Raw genomic sequence first — 20,660 nt, forward strand, 5'->3', positions numbered from 1 at the left:
AATGACATATAATTTTTGTTGTTTTGAAGGAGCCTAAAACTCTTTAGATTTCACTCTGTCACCAAAAGCCAAACCACAAGCTAGCTCTTTGAAAGGGCATTCCTATTCAGTAGTTTTCCATAATCCAGATTAAAGACATCATGTGTTGGACACAGTCACAAGACAGAAGTAACTCATAAATAACCTGCTGTTTAGCAGTGAAGAATTAAGTATCTGGATGAAAGCTTAACATAATCATCTAGTATAACGATATTCCAAATTACCACAGGTAAGTAAAAAAATTTTTTTTGTTCCTCCCTTTTTGTGGCAGGGGGGCTGGTGGGTGTGGAGTAGAGCAGGCAAGTTTTTTTTTCCCCTCTATTCAATCCTTAATTTGGGATAATTTCATTCAGAGGAACTTAAATCTTATGCATCCTCAGTCCAGCTTGATGAGTCCAGTTGCACTAAACTCATTTGTTGAGCAAGAGTGCAAGACACACACTTGTAATGTTATATTGTTTCATCATACCTGCTTCAATTGATGTTATACACACCACTACAGTTCATGGTTCTTTAAGACCAAAAGAGAGTAAACAGCTATTTAAATTAAGCTAGCAGATCAGCAAGCATCTCTGGCCAGCTTGTAAGAGATCCTGCTGATCAGCTCTTAGTGATCATCCTGACAGCTATTTCAAAACTCCAGCATAGTAAGGCTGTTAATTTCAGCTTGACCAGCAAATGGTAATTTAGATGCTCGAGTCAAATGCAGGTAAACATATTTCTTCACTCAAGCACCAACAGTCAATTGTTTTTTTAGTTCTAATGGTATCTGAGTACTAAATTTACATGTTGCCATGCAGCCAAAAGTTAACCCCCACTCACCCAGTGATTCTCTGGGAAGCACCACAAGACCTACATTTCAAGCTGGATACCAACTCCCTTTCAACAAGTTGTTTTCAATCCCTTGACCATACCAATCAAATGGTATTAGAAGTAAACAAGCAAGCACCCACTCTATTTATTCAATGATACATCAGGCTGACAGTTACAGGTCTGTCTCCAGTACTAAAGACTAGTCTAAACCATTAACTTTCTAATGGATTTATTCTTTCTAGCCATCTGCATTAAAGGAGTTGTAAAATTTGTTCTGAACAGGAGCCAAATGTTCTAATTTAGTTTTTCCAGCATCAGTTTAGACTTTCTGCAAAGCTGGAATAGACAAGCTAAATTGCACTGCATTCAGAAGATTCATTAATTCAAGTACCCAGCTTCCATGGTCCTGCAGAAGGGAGCAAGAAAGCAACTTCAGTAGTAGCAAACTCAGGCTGAACACCTAATGGGATGAGCTTCTAGTGAGTTTACTAAGTCAACTGGACATTTTATTTGTTGAACAGGCCTGATGCAGGAAGCTACAGAAAGACTTAAGACCTTGCTATCAGACAGCTATAGTAAGAACGTGCGAGAAACAATCCTTAGCAGGCTCTGAACTCGTAGTGTCAGCTAGAACAGAAGATTGAGTTATGGAGGACAGAATCAACAGCCACACTGATGTTCATTTGGTATGAAGAGTTGCTTCTTTTTAATGTCATTTGGTAACATTACTTGGGATACTACAGCTTTATGTAACAGTGTAACATCCATAAGTTTCTACATTTCCAGTTTGAGACAAATACTTAAATTCATAGCTTTTTTTTTTTTTTTGCATTACAGAAAGTGCAAGAGAGGTTTATATACAAGACTAATTGCATGACTGGCTGAATTAGGTACTAAGGCTGTATTCAAGTTGACTTTCTTAGCTCTCCAGTTCAGCAACTGCTTAGGCATTTGATTTAACAATACTATTTCAAGTTTATACTTAGCATTGACAGAAAAACCTCTGACACATCAGCCATCACCACTGGCCAAGAATGTAGTTGTTACAGTTGGTTGTAACCAACTGATTTAGAGATCTGTTAGAAAAGATGTTCTTTAGAAAAGGCACGGTTTTCAAGAGATGGAAAACTACCTCACATTAATGGCACAGAGGTAGTACATCTGTTCACAAGGAATCTAGGCATGGACTGAAGCCATGATTGTCTTTTTGCTTTCTAACATACTGGAAACATGCCACACTACACCATGTGACAACTCAAACTGAGCAACATCAGGGACATTCACTGAGATATATGCAAGAAGCCTATCTGCTTGTTCCATTTGTCTGCCAAGCCACCTTAAAAAAGTAATCCTAGAAGATTTCCCTCCCTGAAAAAAGTCATATTAGCACCAAGACAACAGTTAGTGTCCATGACCACCTCAGTGTTCTACAAGAAGTGTTTCAGCTTATCTGACCCTACAGTGTAGACCTCTAGTATTCAGGACCCCAGCAGTTCTGTTACAGACCCCACAGTTAGTCCCTTTATTACACATTCATGGCAGAATGATACTTTTCCCATTAGTTAAATCGACAAGTACTGGAATTTCTTCGCTGCTACCATACGGTTTACATTTTTGTGGCTTAGAGACCAAGTTTTTGTCTAATCACCAATTAGAACTGAGTAGTGTCCACTTCACTTTACAACTGGCTGCTGTTGTGCTAACAGGCAACTGACCTAGTTGTTTAAGGTGTGGAGTTTCAGCTACTAATTCAATTCCCTTATGTGAAGGCAACACTTCTTCCTCAGGTACATTCAGTTCCTTTATTTTAGGACAGTAAGTGCTACAGAAAGAGGAATTGTGGTGACTGTGTTTACAAGACATATGACTTAGTGCTGCTAAGCTCTTCTGCAGAAGATTGCAAAGAACTAAAGTAAAGTTAACATCCACCAATTTGAATATGGGTCTCCAGCATGAGTCCAACTCTCCATTTGCTTTGCCCTGAATTATCATCTTCACAGCGTGTTCTTTGAGGGTTCCTGTTTCAATCCACCTGGACATGTTTTAGATTACAGACATCATGGAACAGCAGCAAGAATGGCAGACAGCAAAGTGAAACAAGTAGAAAAATCATGTTGAGAAGAGGTCCAGTTATTCCATTTGTCCTTTTCTGGTTATGCCTAGTATGATGAAAAGGACTTAGGGTTAGGATGGCTATATATTACAGTTTTATTGCTTAAACTAGCTTAAAGCCACTGAGAATAGAACTAAAGCAATACATAGCAACACTTGTTTTCTGTTAGAAGCCAGACAGTATTTCAGGGGAAGACTTAGAGTTGTGGCAGAGGAATAGATTTGCTAGTTTGACAGTTCATGTTCTCTAGCCAATGGTACAAAAGTTTGAGTTACATTGGTTTCTAGTGACAAAAGCTCTCATAACAGCCCTTATTCTGCTTTTACTCCAATTCACCCAGAGTACAAACCTGCAATTATTCAGGGGATTAAACCAGAAAGCTATATGGGGCACTGTGTGCTAACACTCTCCTAAAGAGCTATCTGAAGGAATTTAGTCAGCCCCTCCAAGTTTTGCAGCATGTATTTACTCACAAGCTTTCCTCAAGGAAAATAAATCTAGATCTATTGCAGCCTTGAGACTTAAGTCCATGGAAGAATAACAACTTTATTTCTAAGAAAGCAAAGCTGGCTAGGCTTAGCCAGAATGCAGCTATGAACAAGCCTGAGTAGAGGTACTCTAGGAGAAGTGTTCTAGGGACTGTTTGCCGTACTTCAGACGACCATTAGAGTTAAGCTGGTGTAGTTTTTAGCCAGCTCTTTACCAAAGGTTTTCTGAATCTATTTCAGAGAATGAAATAGGTTGTCTTATTAGTGGAAGACTTACCTGATCTATGCAAATGGGTTGCCAAAAGGATCACCAAAAGGACCAGAAGATGGTTTCTGAGATTCCTTCTACGGAAAGAGAGAGTATAGGCTGTTAGTGGATTGCCAGGTTTCGCAAGGTTTACTCTGCATGGCTGTTTCAGCTAGCTCCTGTTCCAAACACCTTCTGGAAAGAATACTGCAGAGACCCTGCTACGGTTATGCATTAACTGTACTGCTTTAGAAGAGAAAAGGGCTCTAAAGCACTGTTAGCAGTTATCCTAGTCTGAGGCAAGGTATCTTTCAGAAAAGCCATGTGTGCTTACTGAACACTCATTTGGAGCTGAGCCAGCATAGCCATGATGAGGTCTGTTATAGCCAAATACTAGATTTCTTAAGTCAGCATTCTAGAAGTGATCCAGAGTTTCCACCAAGGGCTTAGAGTGCTGTGTCCCAAATGGAGTGATGTGGTTAAGCCACTTCCTCCCCCAGGGAGTACTGGACATGGGAGCCTCCCATTTGTTCAGCAGGAGAGCTGCAGTCCTCACTGCTCAGTCTACAGAGAGGTAAGTATAACCAAAGTGGAAGACTTCTGCAGCTACATTATTTTACAGTCTTTTGTAGATGCTCCCACTACAGAAGAACTTCCTGCTATGGCTTGCAGCTTGGGGAACTGGTTATGGACCCAAACCAAATGGAATCATACTTTGTCAGCCTTCTTGCAACAAATGCCCCCTGTTAGATTAAATATTAGCCTGCAACATGCAAGAAGTTTTGTTCCACAGCCAGAACTAGTTCAGTGCTTAAATACAGGCACCCCTGTTCTTAAGAATAAAGGTTGGGGTTTTTTTGTTTTTTGGTTTGTTGGTCAGTCTTTGGGGGGTGTAAGGGGGGTGGGGTTTAGGGTTTTTTTTTGGGGGGGGGGGTGTTTCATACTACTTACAGGTGAGGCACTGAAAAGGTCTGTTTTAGCTTGACTTTCAAACAGGCCATCAGCTGACAGCACAATTTGTCGGGGAACAGGCTTTGGTGGTTCTAAGGAAAAAAAGACATACTGCTATAATCACTTAACGGCTTTAACAAGTATTCAGCTCTGCCTGTATAGCAGCACCAAAACTCAAGTGATCAGATACACAAAAAAAACCCCACACAGAAGTTGCTTTGAGTGACCTCACAATTTTGTCTCCTGATTGTCCCTCACTATATTTAAGCTAGATAGGATTTCTAACATTGTACAGATGAAGTTTATCTTATTCTAGTCAAGTAGTTTAGGCACTAGGTGTCAGTATTTCACCACTGACAATGATCAATTCTGTAACATTATTAGGGGAGACAGTCCTTCAACCCTCTGTTTCAGTAACCTGCTTTAAGTTACATCATAAATTCAAATTATATAAAATTTTTAGTTCTATCAGAAAAGACTAGTGGTCAATCATCCCAATTCCTGAGCAGTTATGCAAGCAGAAGAAAAAAAAAAGATTTTACCAGTCATTTTGGCAGACAGCTTGCTAGCTTCTATGTCATTATGATCTGTACTATCTTAAGGAATGCCTACTTTACTACTAAAATAATTGCTGAAAGCTCCAGAAGCACCTGAAAGGCTTTGCTGCTCTCCTCTCCTTGCTGGTACTGCAGGTGGCTTCGTCAGCTGGAAGTCTTTGAACATTTCCTTGACATCCTTCATCTCTTTATCACCAAGTGGATCCAGAGCAATAAAAGCATCACTCTCTTTCTTGGATAGCTCCTTCTGAGGTGCAGTTCTAGGTGGTGGCTGAGGTGGGCTAGTTGTTGTTGACATGGAGGGTAGTACAGATGGCACCTGAGCAGGTAGTGTTGAAGTTGGGAACACACTACTCTGGAAGGGATTTACAGCACTGGATGGCTGCACCCATGAACTAGATGGAACTTGTGCTGCCTGTGCCCAGAGACCAGAGGGCTGAGGGGCTGCTGGACCAAAAGATGCAGGCTGGTTCCAGCTTGGCACTGCTTGAGTACCAAAGGCAAGTGGTTGAGTAAATCCTGTAGGCTGAGCAGGCATCATAGATCCAGGAAAGACTGAGGCAGCCTGAGTGAAGGCAGGTGTCTGTGGGCTCCATGGTGCTGGAGTTACTGGCAAGCCACCTGGGGGAAGATTGTTGTTACACAGCACTTCAGTGATCTGAAGACCTCAAGCAGGAATGTATCTATTCCACTGAGGGTACCAGCAAAACATTTTTTATGTGCTGTTTACAAAAATATGTTGATTTACACTTTAAAAAGATCAAGTCATTTTGTGGGGAGGGAAGAAGGGGTTTAACATTTTTTACTTTGCTCCATTTCAGTCCTGGAAGAACAGGATTGAGGTTGATCTAACAGAAGGAGGAACATACTTAGACCTAGCACAGAAGAGAGAGATGCATTTGCCATATAGTTACTTCTGTGTAAATTATTAAGACTCTGCAGCAGTGTTAATCCTAGCCTCCAAAGTTGTGTTTGGCTCACTTGAAGCTTGTGTACCTGAAGCAGTAATCTGCTGTCAAAGTTTAAGCAAAAAAACCCATTCCATTTAAGGATGCAGAGTTTAGGCCTCTACTCACAGAATTTAGTAGTTTAGGGCAGACAGTACATGGGATTAAAGGACATGGCACTACACAGGAAATAAAGGAAAACTAGAACACCTCTTTTGGTATTAACAGGTATTTTAGACTGGAGCAAGACCTTCACTTTGTGAACTAACCTAGACCAGCCAATGGAGATGCTGTGGTAGGACTTGTTTTGAAGAGGTCCAGTGGACTAGTTGGCACAGGTCCTGTTTGTGCCGCTGAGGTCACGCTAAGGCTCTCTGTAATTGGCACGAAGAAGTCTGAGCTAAATAAGTCATTTGATGCAGTCTAGAAAGAAAAAAAGCTTGGTGAGATGGCGTGGCAGAACACATGCTAGCATGATCAAGACTCCCTAGTCCAGAGCTATAAGCTTTTATTTCAGCTAGAACACATCAGGGAGCTTTGATGTATCCGTTTGAAACTCTTGTACTTGGTCTCTAACATCACCATTTTGTTCATGCCTACTGAGATGCATGGCATTAAGTAGGTATAACATACAGTAGTCACAAGTCAACAGCAGAAGTAGTCACAAGTCAACAGCAGAAGAATAAGACTTAAAGTGACTGAATTATTTGCAATCGTAATGAGCTTCCCACTGCGCCGCCCCCTCCCACCCCTGCCAAAACATTCCTGCTCAGTCTGCAGTGACCCCTGCAGTTGTGGCAAGGAGTTTTGCATCATTTGAGCGCAAGACAAATGCAGCTGACCCAGAGCGACCCCATATCTAATCAGGCAAGTCACTGAGATTGCCCTCGGTGGGCAAGTACTGAGAAACTGCATAGGTTTCTGTAAGCTAATCCTAGTACCTTATTGTTATGAAACCACAGGCTGATGGGCATACAGCTATCATAACAGATTCTGACATTATATCGTGTCAATATATATAGCAGCATACTTACCAGACCTTTACAGAAGTATGGCAGCATTAAGGAAGAGAGTATATGGTTTAGTGACCATAGCTACTATGAAGCATTCATGAATGTTAGAAGGTACTGTGGCTGCAGAGAGGTTAGAGTAAGCATGGCAGGTAGAAGAGAAGTAGATGTGTTGTAAAGTTGTTTAGCCACAGTATGAAGAAATAAAAGCTACCTTCACCCAGCTTCTCCAAGTAAGAGCATGCATATCACCATTAATTACTTGAACATTGTTCACCTTGACAGACCTCCTTCCTCTTCCTGGCTTGGTACTTTGTGGTGGTGGGCTAATTGTTATAGACTCATGTGACACAAGCTGGATATTGCTTTCAGAATCCAGCTTTACTCCATTCTGCAGAGATACTCCTTTGGAAGGACCTTCCACAAACAGGTTTGATGGGGCTTTAAGAAAGCCGTTCTGTTCTCTCTCTGGTACCCCATTTGGAGTTCTTGCTGCAGGCGACTTACTCTCAAGTAGCCACTGGCTTGTTAGTGTTTCTCGTTTGCCAGTTCTATTAGAAATCTGGTCAAACTGTTTACCAAAGTAGTCAATATCACCATTTGAAGCACCATTACCCACTGGTGTCAAGGTACTCAGACTTCCCTTCTTCTGATCAGCAGATTTTAGAGAATCAAATGAAGGCAGTGCAGATTGGTCTGGCTGTGCAAAAGGATCATCACTGAAAGGGTCTGGATTAGGTGTGGGAAAGAAGCTGAGATTGGTAGAGAAAGAACTCTCAGGCAAAAAGGGTGGCTGTGGCTTTGGTTGTGGAATAGAGGTTGTGATGCCATTCAGGAAGAGATCCTCTTTTGTAAAAGTCTGTTTGGTCTCAATTTCAGAATTTAGATCCACTAACAGAATCTCTTTAGCTTCCTATTTGTTCAGAAAGAAAAATAAAAGTTAGTTTTATGTGCATAGTACACAAACTCAAGGAAACAGCTGCAAAAGGAGACATCCTAATATCCAATACATTATACTAATAAGTATTCAGTGTCACAGTGAAGTTGCACTAAAGCTTCATGGTATAAATCATTAAGGCAAGCACTGCTGGCTGTGGTCAAATCACAGCTACTTAGTTTCAGAAATTCAGTGTTAAAAGCACCTTTTTTAAGATCCCTTAGTTAAATATCAGATAGTTGCTCTACAGCCTAGAGACTGTAGAGTCATTAAGCAGTGATTACACCTAGACTTTCACTTGAGTCAAGGACCCCCGAGTTCTAGTGCTTTGTTTTGACAAGTTGTGAAGTCATACTGCCTTAATGTGACTTCAAGTTGCAGTCTTAGCTTCAGAGTAAGATTAGAGAGCTGTTTGCCAGTAGAAAATATTAATATGCCATCTCTCCACCAAGCAGGCAGTAGAAGGGTAAGACTTGGTCACTGGCTGGATTGACAGCACCAACTGTATCATGGCTGATGGTGGCTTACAGTGCTAGAATAAGTTGGTAGCATTTTTGGGATCATACCGAGCTAAGACAAGATTTATGCACACTTTTGTGAAGTTAGGCCACATCTTGAGCTAGGGCTACTCATCTAGAATGGCCAGGAGTCCACTCTGAGGGACTTACCTAAGGATTCACTTGTCCCTAAAAAGAGCTTCAGCTTTAAAGGTCTTTAGCAGAGTTTCTGTGATAGCTGTCATAGCAGCAGAGGCATATAGTGTTAGCACATATTTCTAAGACATCTCACTAGAGGGGTGGACCCATGTGAACCTCATGAAGTTCAGCAAGGTCAACTGCAAGGTCCTGCACCTGGGTCAGGGCAATCCAAACATGGATACAGGCTGGGCAATGAGTGGATTGAGAGCAGCCCTGTGGTTAAGCACCTGGGGGTGTTACTGGATGGAAAACTGAATTGAGTCAGCAATGTGCACTTGCAGCCCAGAAATCCAACTGAATCCTGGGCTGCATCAAAAGAAGCATGGCCAGCAGGTCACAGGAGGTGATTCTGCCCCTCTACTCTGGTCTGGTGAGACCTCACCTGGAGTACTGTGTCCAGCTCTGGGGTCCTCAGCACCAGAAGGACACGGACCTGTTGGAGCGGGTCCAGAGGAGGGCCACAAAAATGATCTGAGGGTTGGAGCACCTCTCCTACGAGACCAGGCTGAGAGAGTTGGAGTTATTCAGCCAGGAGAAGAGAAGGCTCTGGGGAGACCTTATTGCAGCCTTTCAGTACTTAAAGGGGGCCTACAGAAAAGATGGGGAGGGACTCTTTATCAGACAGTGTAGTGATAGGACAAGGGCTAACAATTTTAAACCAAAAAAGGGTAGATTTAGGTTAGATGTTAGGAAGAAATTCTTCACAGTGAGGGTGGTGAGACACTGGAAGAGATTGCCCAGAGAAGTTGCAGATGCCCCCTCCCTGAAAGTGTTCAAGGCCAGGTTGGGTGGGGCTTTAATCAACCTGATCTAGTGGAAGGTATTCCTACCCATGGCAGGGAGGTTGGAACTAGATAATCTTTAAAGGTCCCTTCCAACCCAAACCCATTCTACAATTCTATGACTAACAGTACAGTATATCTGTCAGGATATCTGTCACACAGTCTCAAGTGAACTCTGCTGGATGAGAATGACATTAACTACTCTAGTTAGTAAGTAGATACTATTATAGCCCTAAAACACTAGTATACTGATGATAGCTAGAAGATGTCTCAGTGAAACCAGACTAACAAAGTAAAAACAGATCTTATTACTAGGACTAAGTTTGCTCTCAAAGGCAGAATGAAGACAGCTAAGCCAGATTCTACTCACTGTGGGACTGCTTATATCAGGAGGTGTTGACATATCCCCAAACAAGTCCATCTGGTCAACTCCCTTGAAGGCAGAAATATTGAAAGAATTGGTATCTGTTAGAGTTCTTGCAAGAGCAGGAATCAAGAATTATGCAGATCTACTGTAAACACATCTATAAATACTGCATTTCCCACACAATGTGGTGACAGTCAGTTAGGAACTCCTTAATGGCATCAGCATAAAGTTCTAAAATTTAACCTACCAGTTTCATTTTGTCAGCTTGATCAGCAGGTAATACTTCGCTACCATTCTGTAATGGATGGATAACAGTGTCAGCAATAATTAGAATATTAAAACTTGCCTTAAGCAAGGTACATGCAGGTTTCAAAGAGCAAGTGATGGAAAGAGAAAGTATGAGGGAGATTACTACTCAGTATTAGTTCTGTAGGCCCCTTTTACTCCCATTTCAATGTAATTGGGGGTCTGCCCTGGTTTTGGCTGGGATAGAGTTAATTTTCTTCCTAGTAGCTGGCATAGTGCTGTGTTTTGGATTTAGGATGAGAAGAATGCCGATAACACTGATGTTTTAGTAGTTGCTGAGTACTGCTTATGCTAGTCAAAGACTTTTCAGCTTCCCATGCTCGGCCAGGAGCACAAGAAAACTGGGAGGGGGCACAGCCAGAATAGGTGATCCAAACTGGCCAAAGGGCTATTCCATACCATATGATGTCATGCTCAGTATATAAACTGGGGGGAGTTGGCCAGGAAGCAGCAATCGCTGCTCAGGAACTGTCTGGGTATCAGTTGGTGGGTGGTGAGCAATTGCATTGTGCGTCACTTGCTCTGTATATTATTATTATATTGTTATTATTATCATTACTATTTTACCTTATTTCAATTATTAAACTGTTCTTATCTCAGCCCAGGATTTTTTCCTCACTCTTACTCCTCTGATTCTCTCCCCCATCCCATTGGGGCAGGGGGAGTGAGCAAACAGCTGCGTGGTGCTTAGTTGCTGGCTGGGCTAAACCACAACAGTATCTGACATTACCTCCATAATGCTGGCAATGTAAAGAAAGTCAAAGCTAGTTGTGTTGCAGCAGCATACCTAATCAAGTGAGGCTGAATTGGAGTGGCTTACCTCAGTCTTACTTGCTTCTTCACTCTAAAGAAGAAGAGAAGGCTTTTAGTACCTAGACATCATGTAGAATATCCAAAGCCTCTTGCTTTGGAGAGCTTACCAGATCTAGGAGGTAATCAACCTGTTCATACAACTATCAACCAATAGCTTCAAGTGATCCTGGATTTAGGCAAACCTCAGCATCAAGTCTTGTAAGAGCCCAAAAGCCAAGCCAAAGCTGAAGCAAGCTTTATTTCTATGCAGACTAATGCAGTTTCTATAATTTTACTCACCTTTTTCTTGTCACCTTCTTCCTTCTTCTTCATATTATATATTAGTTGAAAGAGGTCCTTAAGATCAACAACCAGAGGCTCAGCCTGAAAAAGAATGTAGATTTTAGACCATGTACAACTTCACAGCTTACTTCAGTAGAAGTCCAGGGAGCAGCAAGCCAAACATTCCCAAATGGTGCAACAGTAAGGTTGAGATAACTGGAAAAGCAAGAATTTAAAGGACTGTCTAGTTACCACACGAGAACCTACGCAGAATCCAAGGATGATGGGGCACAACGAGCTTAGAACTGTTGTTAACTCCACAGGGAAAATGGCTGTTATTTGTGCTAAGCCTGCTATGTTTTTGCTAAAAAGCTTGTAGCATAAGATTTCATAAGTGTATGGCAAGTCCTAATCGTATTTCCTCAAAAGTACAAAGTTTATCCAAGCTCTCTGGTAGTCTCATGAGAGGAAAACATTTTGCATCTGTTTTCTACCAACTCCAACACTGAACCCAGAGAAAGCTTCTATAGCTAATACTACATTTATTTTAATCAGGGTGCAAATAGTAAACCAGCAAGGCAAGCATAAGCTAAGATTATCATCACCTCAAATGACTAAAGCAGACACCAGCTTTAAGTGCTATCTGTAACAGGATGAAAACTTAGTGTGAATTAGAAAGGCACTGCGTTCCCTGCGCAACCATTAATGAGAATGTTTTGAATAGTTGCTGAGATGGTGGCAGGTTCAGCTATACTGATTTGGAACTTTTGTTTGAGGCATATAGCGGCTGTATCGGTGTCTAGAGTAGGACAAGTTCCCCTTTTCAGCCGCTACCTTTGGCTCAGGTAGAGAATGCGTTGAACAGATCTCACTGTTTATGTCTGAGCATCATCCTCCCCTAATCAAGGATTTTAGACGTGCAACTGCAGGAACTGCCATTTCAAGAGTGATCAACTTTGACAAACAGTACAGCTGCAGCAGTCTAGAGCTGCAGAAGTCCTTACTTCTCAGCTAGACATGTTTATGTTAAAACCAACTAGCAGAAAGTCAAGAGCTGTCTACAGTTTGTCTAAGCTTATAGGCTGGCAAGCAGCACCCCACAGTGAAAAGCTGAGAGAACAGACTCCACTCCAGAGCACACGCAAGAAAGCTTTTGTACTTAACCTACAATTCCAGTGAAACCAGTACAACACAGGACTCTGATAAAGTAATAAAACAGGCTTAGGAGAGGGTATTACAGCTCTACTAAAGTGGAAACATGCTCCAACATGGAGCCCCTCAGTCCCACCTGTAGTGGGTCTGAAGCTGCCAACCGGTTCTTCAGTAGGACAGGCAGGGATGTGTATGAAGAAATTACTAGCTTTGAAGTCTTGGCTTGTCAAGTCATTATAGTGACTATTATAAAGAAGACAAGCTAATAAATGATAAATATCTAACTTAAGTTCAGGTCATTTAGGAAGCTGCATAATACTCAGCAGTAATTTCAAGTAGCTTGTTTCCAATACTGCTTCTATACAGATTCTCTGAAGAGACACAAATCCTGCATACAGGATTTCTGCAGGGAGAAAATCTGTCACAGAAGGATCAGAAGTCCTCCCAGAAGCAACTCTAGGGGGACCAGACCTGCCATACACTGGCCCGAGAAACACTATTGCAGTTAAGTAAGTCTGTTTTCACTGCTGCACAAGCCAAAGCATCACGAGAATGAGACTACTGGAGTTTTAACATCATTCCTCTTAATTCTGAGTGGAGCTCTGGCTATTTGACTCAAGAGTTAGCATTCTCACTGACAGTAACAGGCCACTGTACAGGAAAGCCCATGATAATGGCTCTGTTCATCTCACTAATGACTTCCATGTTGCATGGACATGTTAAGCAAGGTTAATCATAGTAAGCAAGGCTACTTGAGTGTTTTTTGTTCTGGGCTACAGAGAAGCTGAACAAGATAAAAGCCATTGGTGATACAGTCAATTCCTACTGCCCTCCTCTAGAAGACCTTATCTATCTGTGCTGGTATTCCCCTATTACCTCATAGGGCTACCAGCAAAATACTACACCCTTATCACATATTAAGTGTTTACACAATAGCATTACTCATAGCAAGTGGAAAAGGGTGTCTGATCCATACCTGTTGTGCTGTTTTTATGGCAAAAAATTGGTGCTGGCCTTCTCCTCCACAAATATAGCCAAAGGCACGATTGTCTGTTACATCCCGAGCAATAAAAGAGATCTTGTTTACTGGATGCTCATGCTCTATGACCTAGAATTGAGGAAAAAAATACTGGTTTAAAGTGCTGGAGACATAATATCTGCTCTTCTCTGTAGTTAGAATGTTTGAGACCGTTACAAGGCTTCAGTTCAAGACTCAGATTTATCAGCCTTTGACTAACCACAATAGGGTGTAGCTATCTTTCTGGCAGGAGGCTTCAGCATTACAACCCACTTCCCAAGCCAATTTTTATATGTTGAAAGGGAGCACAATGCCATTAAGAATCTAGTTCAGATTGGTCTAACTTTCAAGTACCTCACTTGCTTTAAGAATCACATTAAGAAAGTAAGTCATATCTTACCCCAGTTTTCTCATCTATTATCTTGATACCAGAGAGGGAGATGTTCACCCAGATCTTCTGTTTGTGTTGGCCCTGGGAACGGGCTGCCACTGCCATTCCCTGAAGAGGACGAATATCAAAATATTGATGAGACTTCTGTTAGACTGAGCTTTAATTTCCTTATATTCCTCATGACCCCATGGCTTTGACTGTACTAGTGCTAATCTAGTTATTCCTATGCAACCATACACTTAGAGCAACATTCTTCTCACAACATATGCCTGACTAGGTTTGAAGTGATACTTCAGAACTAGACTGTGTTTCCTCTGTAAATGTTTTAGAGCTTTAAGACTTCTTATTTTCACAAACCTGCTGGAGTAGCAGGATCTTTACCAGCTTTCCTGGCCTGATTGAAGCTATGCGAGTGTTCTGCACTCCAGAAGTAATCACCTTTGTTGCTGCAGGGTCTCATTTATTCTTTGGCGTATCTGTATCTCTGTGTCACTATTGCCACAGGATGTCAACTTGTGCTTTGAGTTCAGTGTCAAATTGCACAGAGTTCCCCCCTCCCCATCCAAAACACAAGCTCACTATTTGTGATCAAGTTCATGCGACTAGCATCCATACTGGATGCCTACAAGAGACCCAAAGGAGCTTTCCCAGGCTATTAGAGAAACACTGTCCTTTGAACAAGGAGTTACAACTTTAGAAGTAACATACATCCAGGATGGTGCTATTATTACTATGTTACCATTAAGCTTTATTTGAAGTTGTGCCAAAGTGACCATTTGATCTGCTTTCTGAAGGCTACCCAGAACTAAGGTTCCTTATATGCCAGCTCAAGCCCTTACCTTCAGCTTCATCATTGAATCCTGACTCATTTTGTCTCCTCTTGCCTCTGGGACATCATCAATGCCAATCAGTTTAGCTTTATATCTTACACCATCACCTTTGAATCTGGCCAAGAGAGATTCATCTGTCTTTTCTGGCCCTGGAGACAGAGAAAAGTTGTGTTGGGTGTTTTGTTTGTTTTTATTTATTTTTAAGAGAGAAATGTCTGTGTTGTGGCTTTCAGGTCTTTTCAGCTGGTTTTGACTGGGACAGAGTTAAATTTCTTCGCAGTAGCTCGTATGGGGCTATGGTTTGGATTTGTGCTGGAAACAGCATTGGTAACACAGGGATGTTTTGGTTACTGCTGAGCAGTGCTTACACAGAGTCAAGGCCTTTTCTGCTCCTCACCCCACCCCACCAGCGAGCAGGCTGGGGGTGCACAAGAAGTTGGGAGGGGACACAGCTGGGACAGCTGACCCCAACTGACCAAAGGGGTATTCCATGCCATATGACATCATGCTGAGCATATAAAGCTGGGGCAAGAAGGATGAGGGGGAACGTTTGGAGTGATGGTGTTTGTCTTCCCAAGTAACTGTTACACGTGATGGAGCCCTGCTGTCCTGGAGATGGCTGAACACCTGCCTGCTGGTCAGATGGAGTGAATGAATTCCTTGATTTTCTTTGCTTGTGTGCACAGATTTTGCTTTACCTATTAAACTGTCTTTATCTCAACCCATGGGTTTTCTCGCTCTTACCTTTCCGATTCTCTCCCCTATCCCACCAGGGGGGAGTGAGTGAGCAGCTGTGTGGTGCTTAGTTGCCAGCTGGGGTTAAACCACAACACCATATAAGTACATATTAAAACTGTCTCTTGAGTATAGCTGACTAACAACCCCTAGTCCTTCCAGTACTGCACACACTGAAAGACAGTTACTCCTTCTAGGTCACAGTGCTCTTGCAGAATCTGGCCTCAGTTCAAAGAGTGGAGCCCCGTGCTTAATATTTGGGGACTTCAGAAAAATTGTTTGCCCCATAAGACTGAAATATTTATAGGCAACAGACAAGCAGTTGTAAGTGCTAAGCAAAAAGACTAAGCAGAAATGGTACTTCCCATGGCCATACAGGATGTTCAGTAAGGCTTTCAGATGTTAGCCCCTAGTTCTGGTGTAGTCAGATCTCTTCTTGGTGTGCAAGAATCTCCTAGTTCCTGTGCTAGAACTTCCTTTCAGCACCATCATTTCTACAAGTCCTAGTATGCCCATCCCTGTAATCACTTGGGATTTTAGCAATATTTGCTGTTTCTGCTCTTCCCACTACTTCTCAGAACTGCTTGGTTTTCTTCTCTGCATGCTCAACATACTCCAAGTGTGTACCTAGGTATGTATTTCTTTGAGATAATTATATTTACATGACCTAATCTATCAAAAAAATCTATTATCTGATCTACAACATTTCTCATTAAATCAGTTTTCTAACTTCTCTGGACGAGAATCTGTATCTGCGTCCAGCACATCACTCCCTTTCTGGTGGGAGGGGAGAAAGTGTTTTCAGGTTCAGACTGACAGCTACGTGAATAGATCTGGGTCTGGTCACCTCCTCATGAGGCTTTTATTTCTCTGGGCTTTTGGTGACTTGACATGCTCAGCAAGTGAGTCATTTAACAAGTGGAACTAAGAGTTTTAGAACTTAAAGCTAGAAAAAAACCTTTCAAGCTAAGCGCCTGCCTTTTGGTTAGATTTTACTAGCTTATTTACTCACTCTTCCAGTCAGCTTGAAACCTCAGAGTGATTTTAACTATGCTGCAAGAGTGATCTTTGTTTTAGGCAAATGCAAAATACTGAGGACAATGACTAGAGGAGGTGTTCAAGAGGTAAGCATTTCCTACCTTTCTTTTTTTCCTTCTTTGAAGGTTGTGCTTTTGGTGGAGCTTGTTGCTCAGGCTGGCTGTTGATAGTAGTAGTTTCAGCTTCGGCAGACATGATGAGATGGTGGTCAGCTATGCTTGCTGTAATTTTTAAAAATACAAATAACAATCAATAAGCAGACATAACATTTTGCCTTGAAGAAGAAATATTCTTATTAGACCTGTTAGTCCAGTTTTGTTCTGCTGAATACTGAATGCCAGTAAAGCCTGAAAGTTTTAGTAGTGATCATATGGGAAGTCTGACTCACTGTCTGTTCATCTCAGGCTACAGAAACATGAAGTTATGGCCACTAGGTGATGAACCCTCACCTCAGTAATACCTAATCAGTAGATCACACTGACCTACATCCACAGGCTGTACTTGCATCACCCTATTTTAATCTGTCAACCTTTAGCTTTTTACCCTTTAAAGCTATTTATAGAACCTCAGATATTTTGCTGTGTTCTCCTTCAGCACTGCCAGCTGCATCTCTGTAGTAGGATAGGAGAGAATGCAAGAAACATTTGCTAGGATGTGTTCCAAACACCCATGAAGATGACACCAGAATGCCCAAATGAAGCCACTAGATCTTATTCATGTTTCTATAACTAGTGGAAGTCTCAGATTATACCTCCCAATAGGTAAAAGCAAATAAATTCCTTAGGCTGCAAATAGACTGCTCTGGGGGGAAAAAGAAAAAAACAAACCCACCAAAAAACCAAACCACCAGATTAAAACAAAACCCAAACCCTTGTCTTAACAGTCATCAAGTAACCTTAGGGTTAAAAAAAACAAAACAAACACAAACATACACCAAACCAAAACACCCTGCAAGTTAACAGAAACTATGGACTAGCATTACTTAACTCTTAGCTCTATGCCATGAGACCTTTTTGCCTCTGAGGTACAAGATCCATTAAAAAAAATAATCTGCAGTCACCATGTTTTATTTCTACATAGCTGAAGCAGTGATTCACATTTACCAAATGGAGGGACTCACAGGCAAGCAACCACAGACCGAGCCACCCCTTTTATCCAGCACAGCATTTGAGACATACCATGTACCCAGATACAATGCTTCAGCACTTCTATATCCTCTAGGATTAGAAGCTTTTAATTCTCAATAGCCTATTCCTCATTTGCCTTAGTTACAGCTAATGCTTTATCTATCACTTAGAAGTTACTTTCAGGGTTTTGCTCTCACTCCTGCCTCTCCCTTTTCCCTCAATTCATTACCAAGTCAATAGCTACAGACTGACTCATCCAGCTTGCCACTAACAGAGTAATGGCTGTCAATGCTAAAATGATTCTTTAACCTAGGAAGAACACAAATACCTAAGTCTTTATGATTTAAGAGAGAATTTCACCCTGGAGACCTCTATTTCACCAGGAGGGAGGCCTCTAAGGAACTGGTTGTTAATATAAGCAAAATTAGATCTAGCTGCTTACCAGATGGTTTGTGAATTGCATTTAGTATTGCTCAGGTAAATAGAGATAGAAGTGCTCATATGGGAAAGATCTCGGGCAGCTATACCTGTTCTTCTCTGTAAGCAACTTATCTGGCCACAGCTAGGGAACATTTGATACAAGGGGGCAAAGGTATTGCTGTGAAAATTTGAAGTGGTTCTGAGTAGAACTAGACATTAGATGACAAGTTGATATAGCAAACCATGGTTATTTAGGAAATGATATCACTGGAAGAGTGACTTGTGTGCCCATTCTGACAAAGGAGCAAGGCAGAAACTATTACAGACAACAGGGATTTTGCAGGATATTTGCACCAGTGCTAAAAAAGAGTGTGCCCATTCAAAACCATACATTAAGCAGGTAAAATGAAGTCAAATGAATTCTACTCTAAAACCAGACTAGCTTGCCTGATGGTATAGTTTTGGGTGGATACAGTCTTTAGACTTCAGTGTAATGAGCCTCTCCCTAGATTTATCATGTCCTTCAGAAATAGAGAAGAAGGAAAGACAGAGTTAAGGTTGAATCACTGGTTAACCACCCCCCCCCCCATCTGGAAGGTTACTGTTTAGGTAACAGAAGGAAATGGCCTGGAGAAGAGCAGAGCTAAGATGTGCTCTCTAGGAGCTGAATCACAGCTTTAGGGCATTCTGCCCAGCTCCATGCTGGAAAGAAGAAATAGCAACCTCAAGATGCTGAGTCCTGCCTGTCACCAATTCTGCTTCCCCAGTTAAACTGGTAGAGCTACACCCAGCTCTGGTGTTATACAACCATAGTAAGTATCTCACTCTGAAGTAAAGTTAAGAGGCAATAACAAGCAAATAACTTAGGGAGGAACAAATATGCACAAGCAAGACCTCACTTTGGCAATTGTAAAGTCATAGAAATCCAGATGGGCAGCTGCCATCTTTAAACTCTAGTCATCCCTCCACTATTGCCATCTGCCTCCATCCTACGGAAGCCAGACCACTTGTTTGCATAGAGCCAGACAGCACAAAACCCCAAGGTGGAGGAAGATGGGCAGGGATACACACAGGTCTGGCTGAACCCTTGCAAATATCCCATCTTATGTGGAGAAGCTCATTCTCAGCATTAGCAATGCAATTTGAGAAGGTTAGTGAGGGCTTTCTGGCCAGTTTACAGGACATACTCTCCTATCTGAGGTCTGGCACAGCTCATATCACCTGGTGAGAGTTCACAGTACATGACAGTTATTTGTCATACCTCAGTATCATTGAGAATCAATCTCTGGAGCAAGAGAATTCATGAAACTAAGAACGCAAGGACAGACAAAGGTTGCCTTAATACATGTTCATATTTTAAATAACTACTTCTTGACAACTTCATTAAGCCACAAGACTAGCACAAAATTGCCTCAGTCTTTACCTTAAAATTTCACTGGGGTGGGGAGCAACATTATGTAGCTTGAGCTAGCAGTAATCTAGTCTGCTTGGGGTATGAGAGTCTCAGCCACAGCTAAATTTGGATTCTGTGCTTTAGACCCAAGTTAAAGCTGTGCAAGGTCTTTGTCACACTTAAGTCTGACTTATCATAATAGAAAGTGCTGCTATGCTCTACATGGAAATAACTAAAAGGAAGTTAAAAATCTGTTTGTAGTTCTTGCTCTTGCTTGGAGGTTTCTTTTCACTATACTCAGTCCCTTAGTCTTTCTTTACTCAGACTGCAAGAGTAAGGCAACAAGAGACTGGAACTGTTCTATTAAACTTGAATTCTGAGTTTATCGGAAAAGAGTCAACCAGCCAGTAGTATGGCAGTGTTAGAGATGCATATGCTTTTATGCAAGGACAGTCATGCCTTCAGTTATACTAGTATAGTGAAGAACAAGATCGTTCTGAGAGCAGCTATGTCAGCAGACTTAAGTGATGCCTTTTGAATCTTCTCCATGTAGATAAGTCCATTGCTACCACGACAGATTAATTACTCACTATGCAATTGTATGGCTCATTTTAACTACTATGCTAAATGCACTATTTCAAAAGTCTTAGACTGAAGATCTATGGATGTTGCTACCCTGGGAGAAGTGCCCTAAACTCTTGCCTGTATCAGTAGATATGCACCACATTTTGCTCACCCACTTTTCAGTTTACTCCAGAAAGGGCATGTTAAGAGACCACTAACAGTATCTTCCTCTTTTCCTATAGGGACTGTGAAGAGCAAGCACTGATCACTCCTTAGGGAAAGGCCATTTCAGGCCCTGAACACATAGGCCTTGAAGTATGAGCTGTTACCTACTGTCTCAAGCCAGACAACTCTCCATTCAGACATTGTACTTTACTTCCACACTTCTACCCTGAGAAAGTCAGTCTTAAGACTTTGGGCGTAGTGTGCTCTTGGTGTCTTATCCAAACTCCCTACCAGAACTGTTGGTAGTGACAAGTCATCCTTGAAATACCTGTTTCTTACCAAGACTTGAAGCACATGCCAAACAATTTTGTTGAGTAACATTTAGTGTCCCCTCAAGAGATGCTTTCACAATTATCCCTTATTTGAGCAAAGGGTGTCAACATGGAAGCTACCTTTAATAATATATATTTTTGTCCTGTGCACAGGGGATAGAGAATC

The 20,660-nt window shown here is 41.7% G+C and overlaps 1 protein-coding gene across 1 annotated transcript; it reads right to left on the reverse strand.

The window, feature by feature from the left end:
• Positions 1 to 3,735: 3,735 nt before the first annotated feature.
• DAB2 (DAB adaptor protein 2) lies at positions 3,736 to 16,688 on the reverse strand. The gene is made up of 13 exons (XM_075726884.1): positions 16,595 to 16,688; positions 14,730 to 14,869; positions 13,900 to 13,998; positions 13,458 to 13,589; positions 11,348 to 11,431; positions 11,076 to 11,099; positions 10,197 to 10,244; positions 9,953 to 10,015; positions 7,443 to 8,078; positions 6,425 to 6,578; positions 5,302 to 5,829; positions 4,652 to 4,743; positions 3,736 to 3,798 (listed from the first exon to the last, which is right to left on the reverse strand). Exons 1-13 carry the CDS (start codon positions 16,686 to 16,688, stop codon positions 3,736 to 3,738), a joined length of 2,157 nt encoding a protein of 718 aa, XP_075582999.1.
• Between the last annotated feature and the right edge of the window lie 3,972 nt (positions 16,689 to 20,660).

Source organism: Pelecanus crispus, chromosome Z, assembly GCF_030463565.1.
Source record: "Pelecanus crispus isolate bPelCri1 chromosome Z, bPelCri1.pri, whole genome shotgun sequence".
In the NCBI taxonomy this organism is placed as follows: domain Eukaryota; kingdom Metazoa; phylum Chordata; class Aves; order Pelecaniformes; family Pelecanidae; genus Pelecanus; species Pelecanus crispus.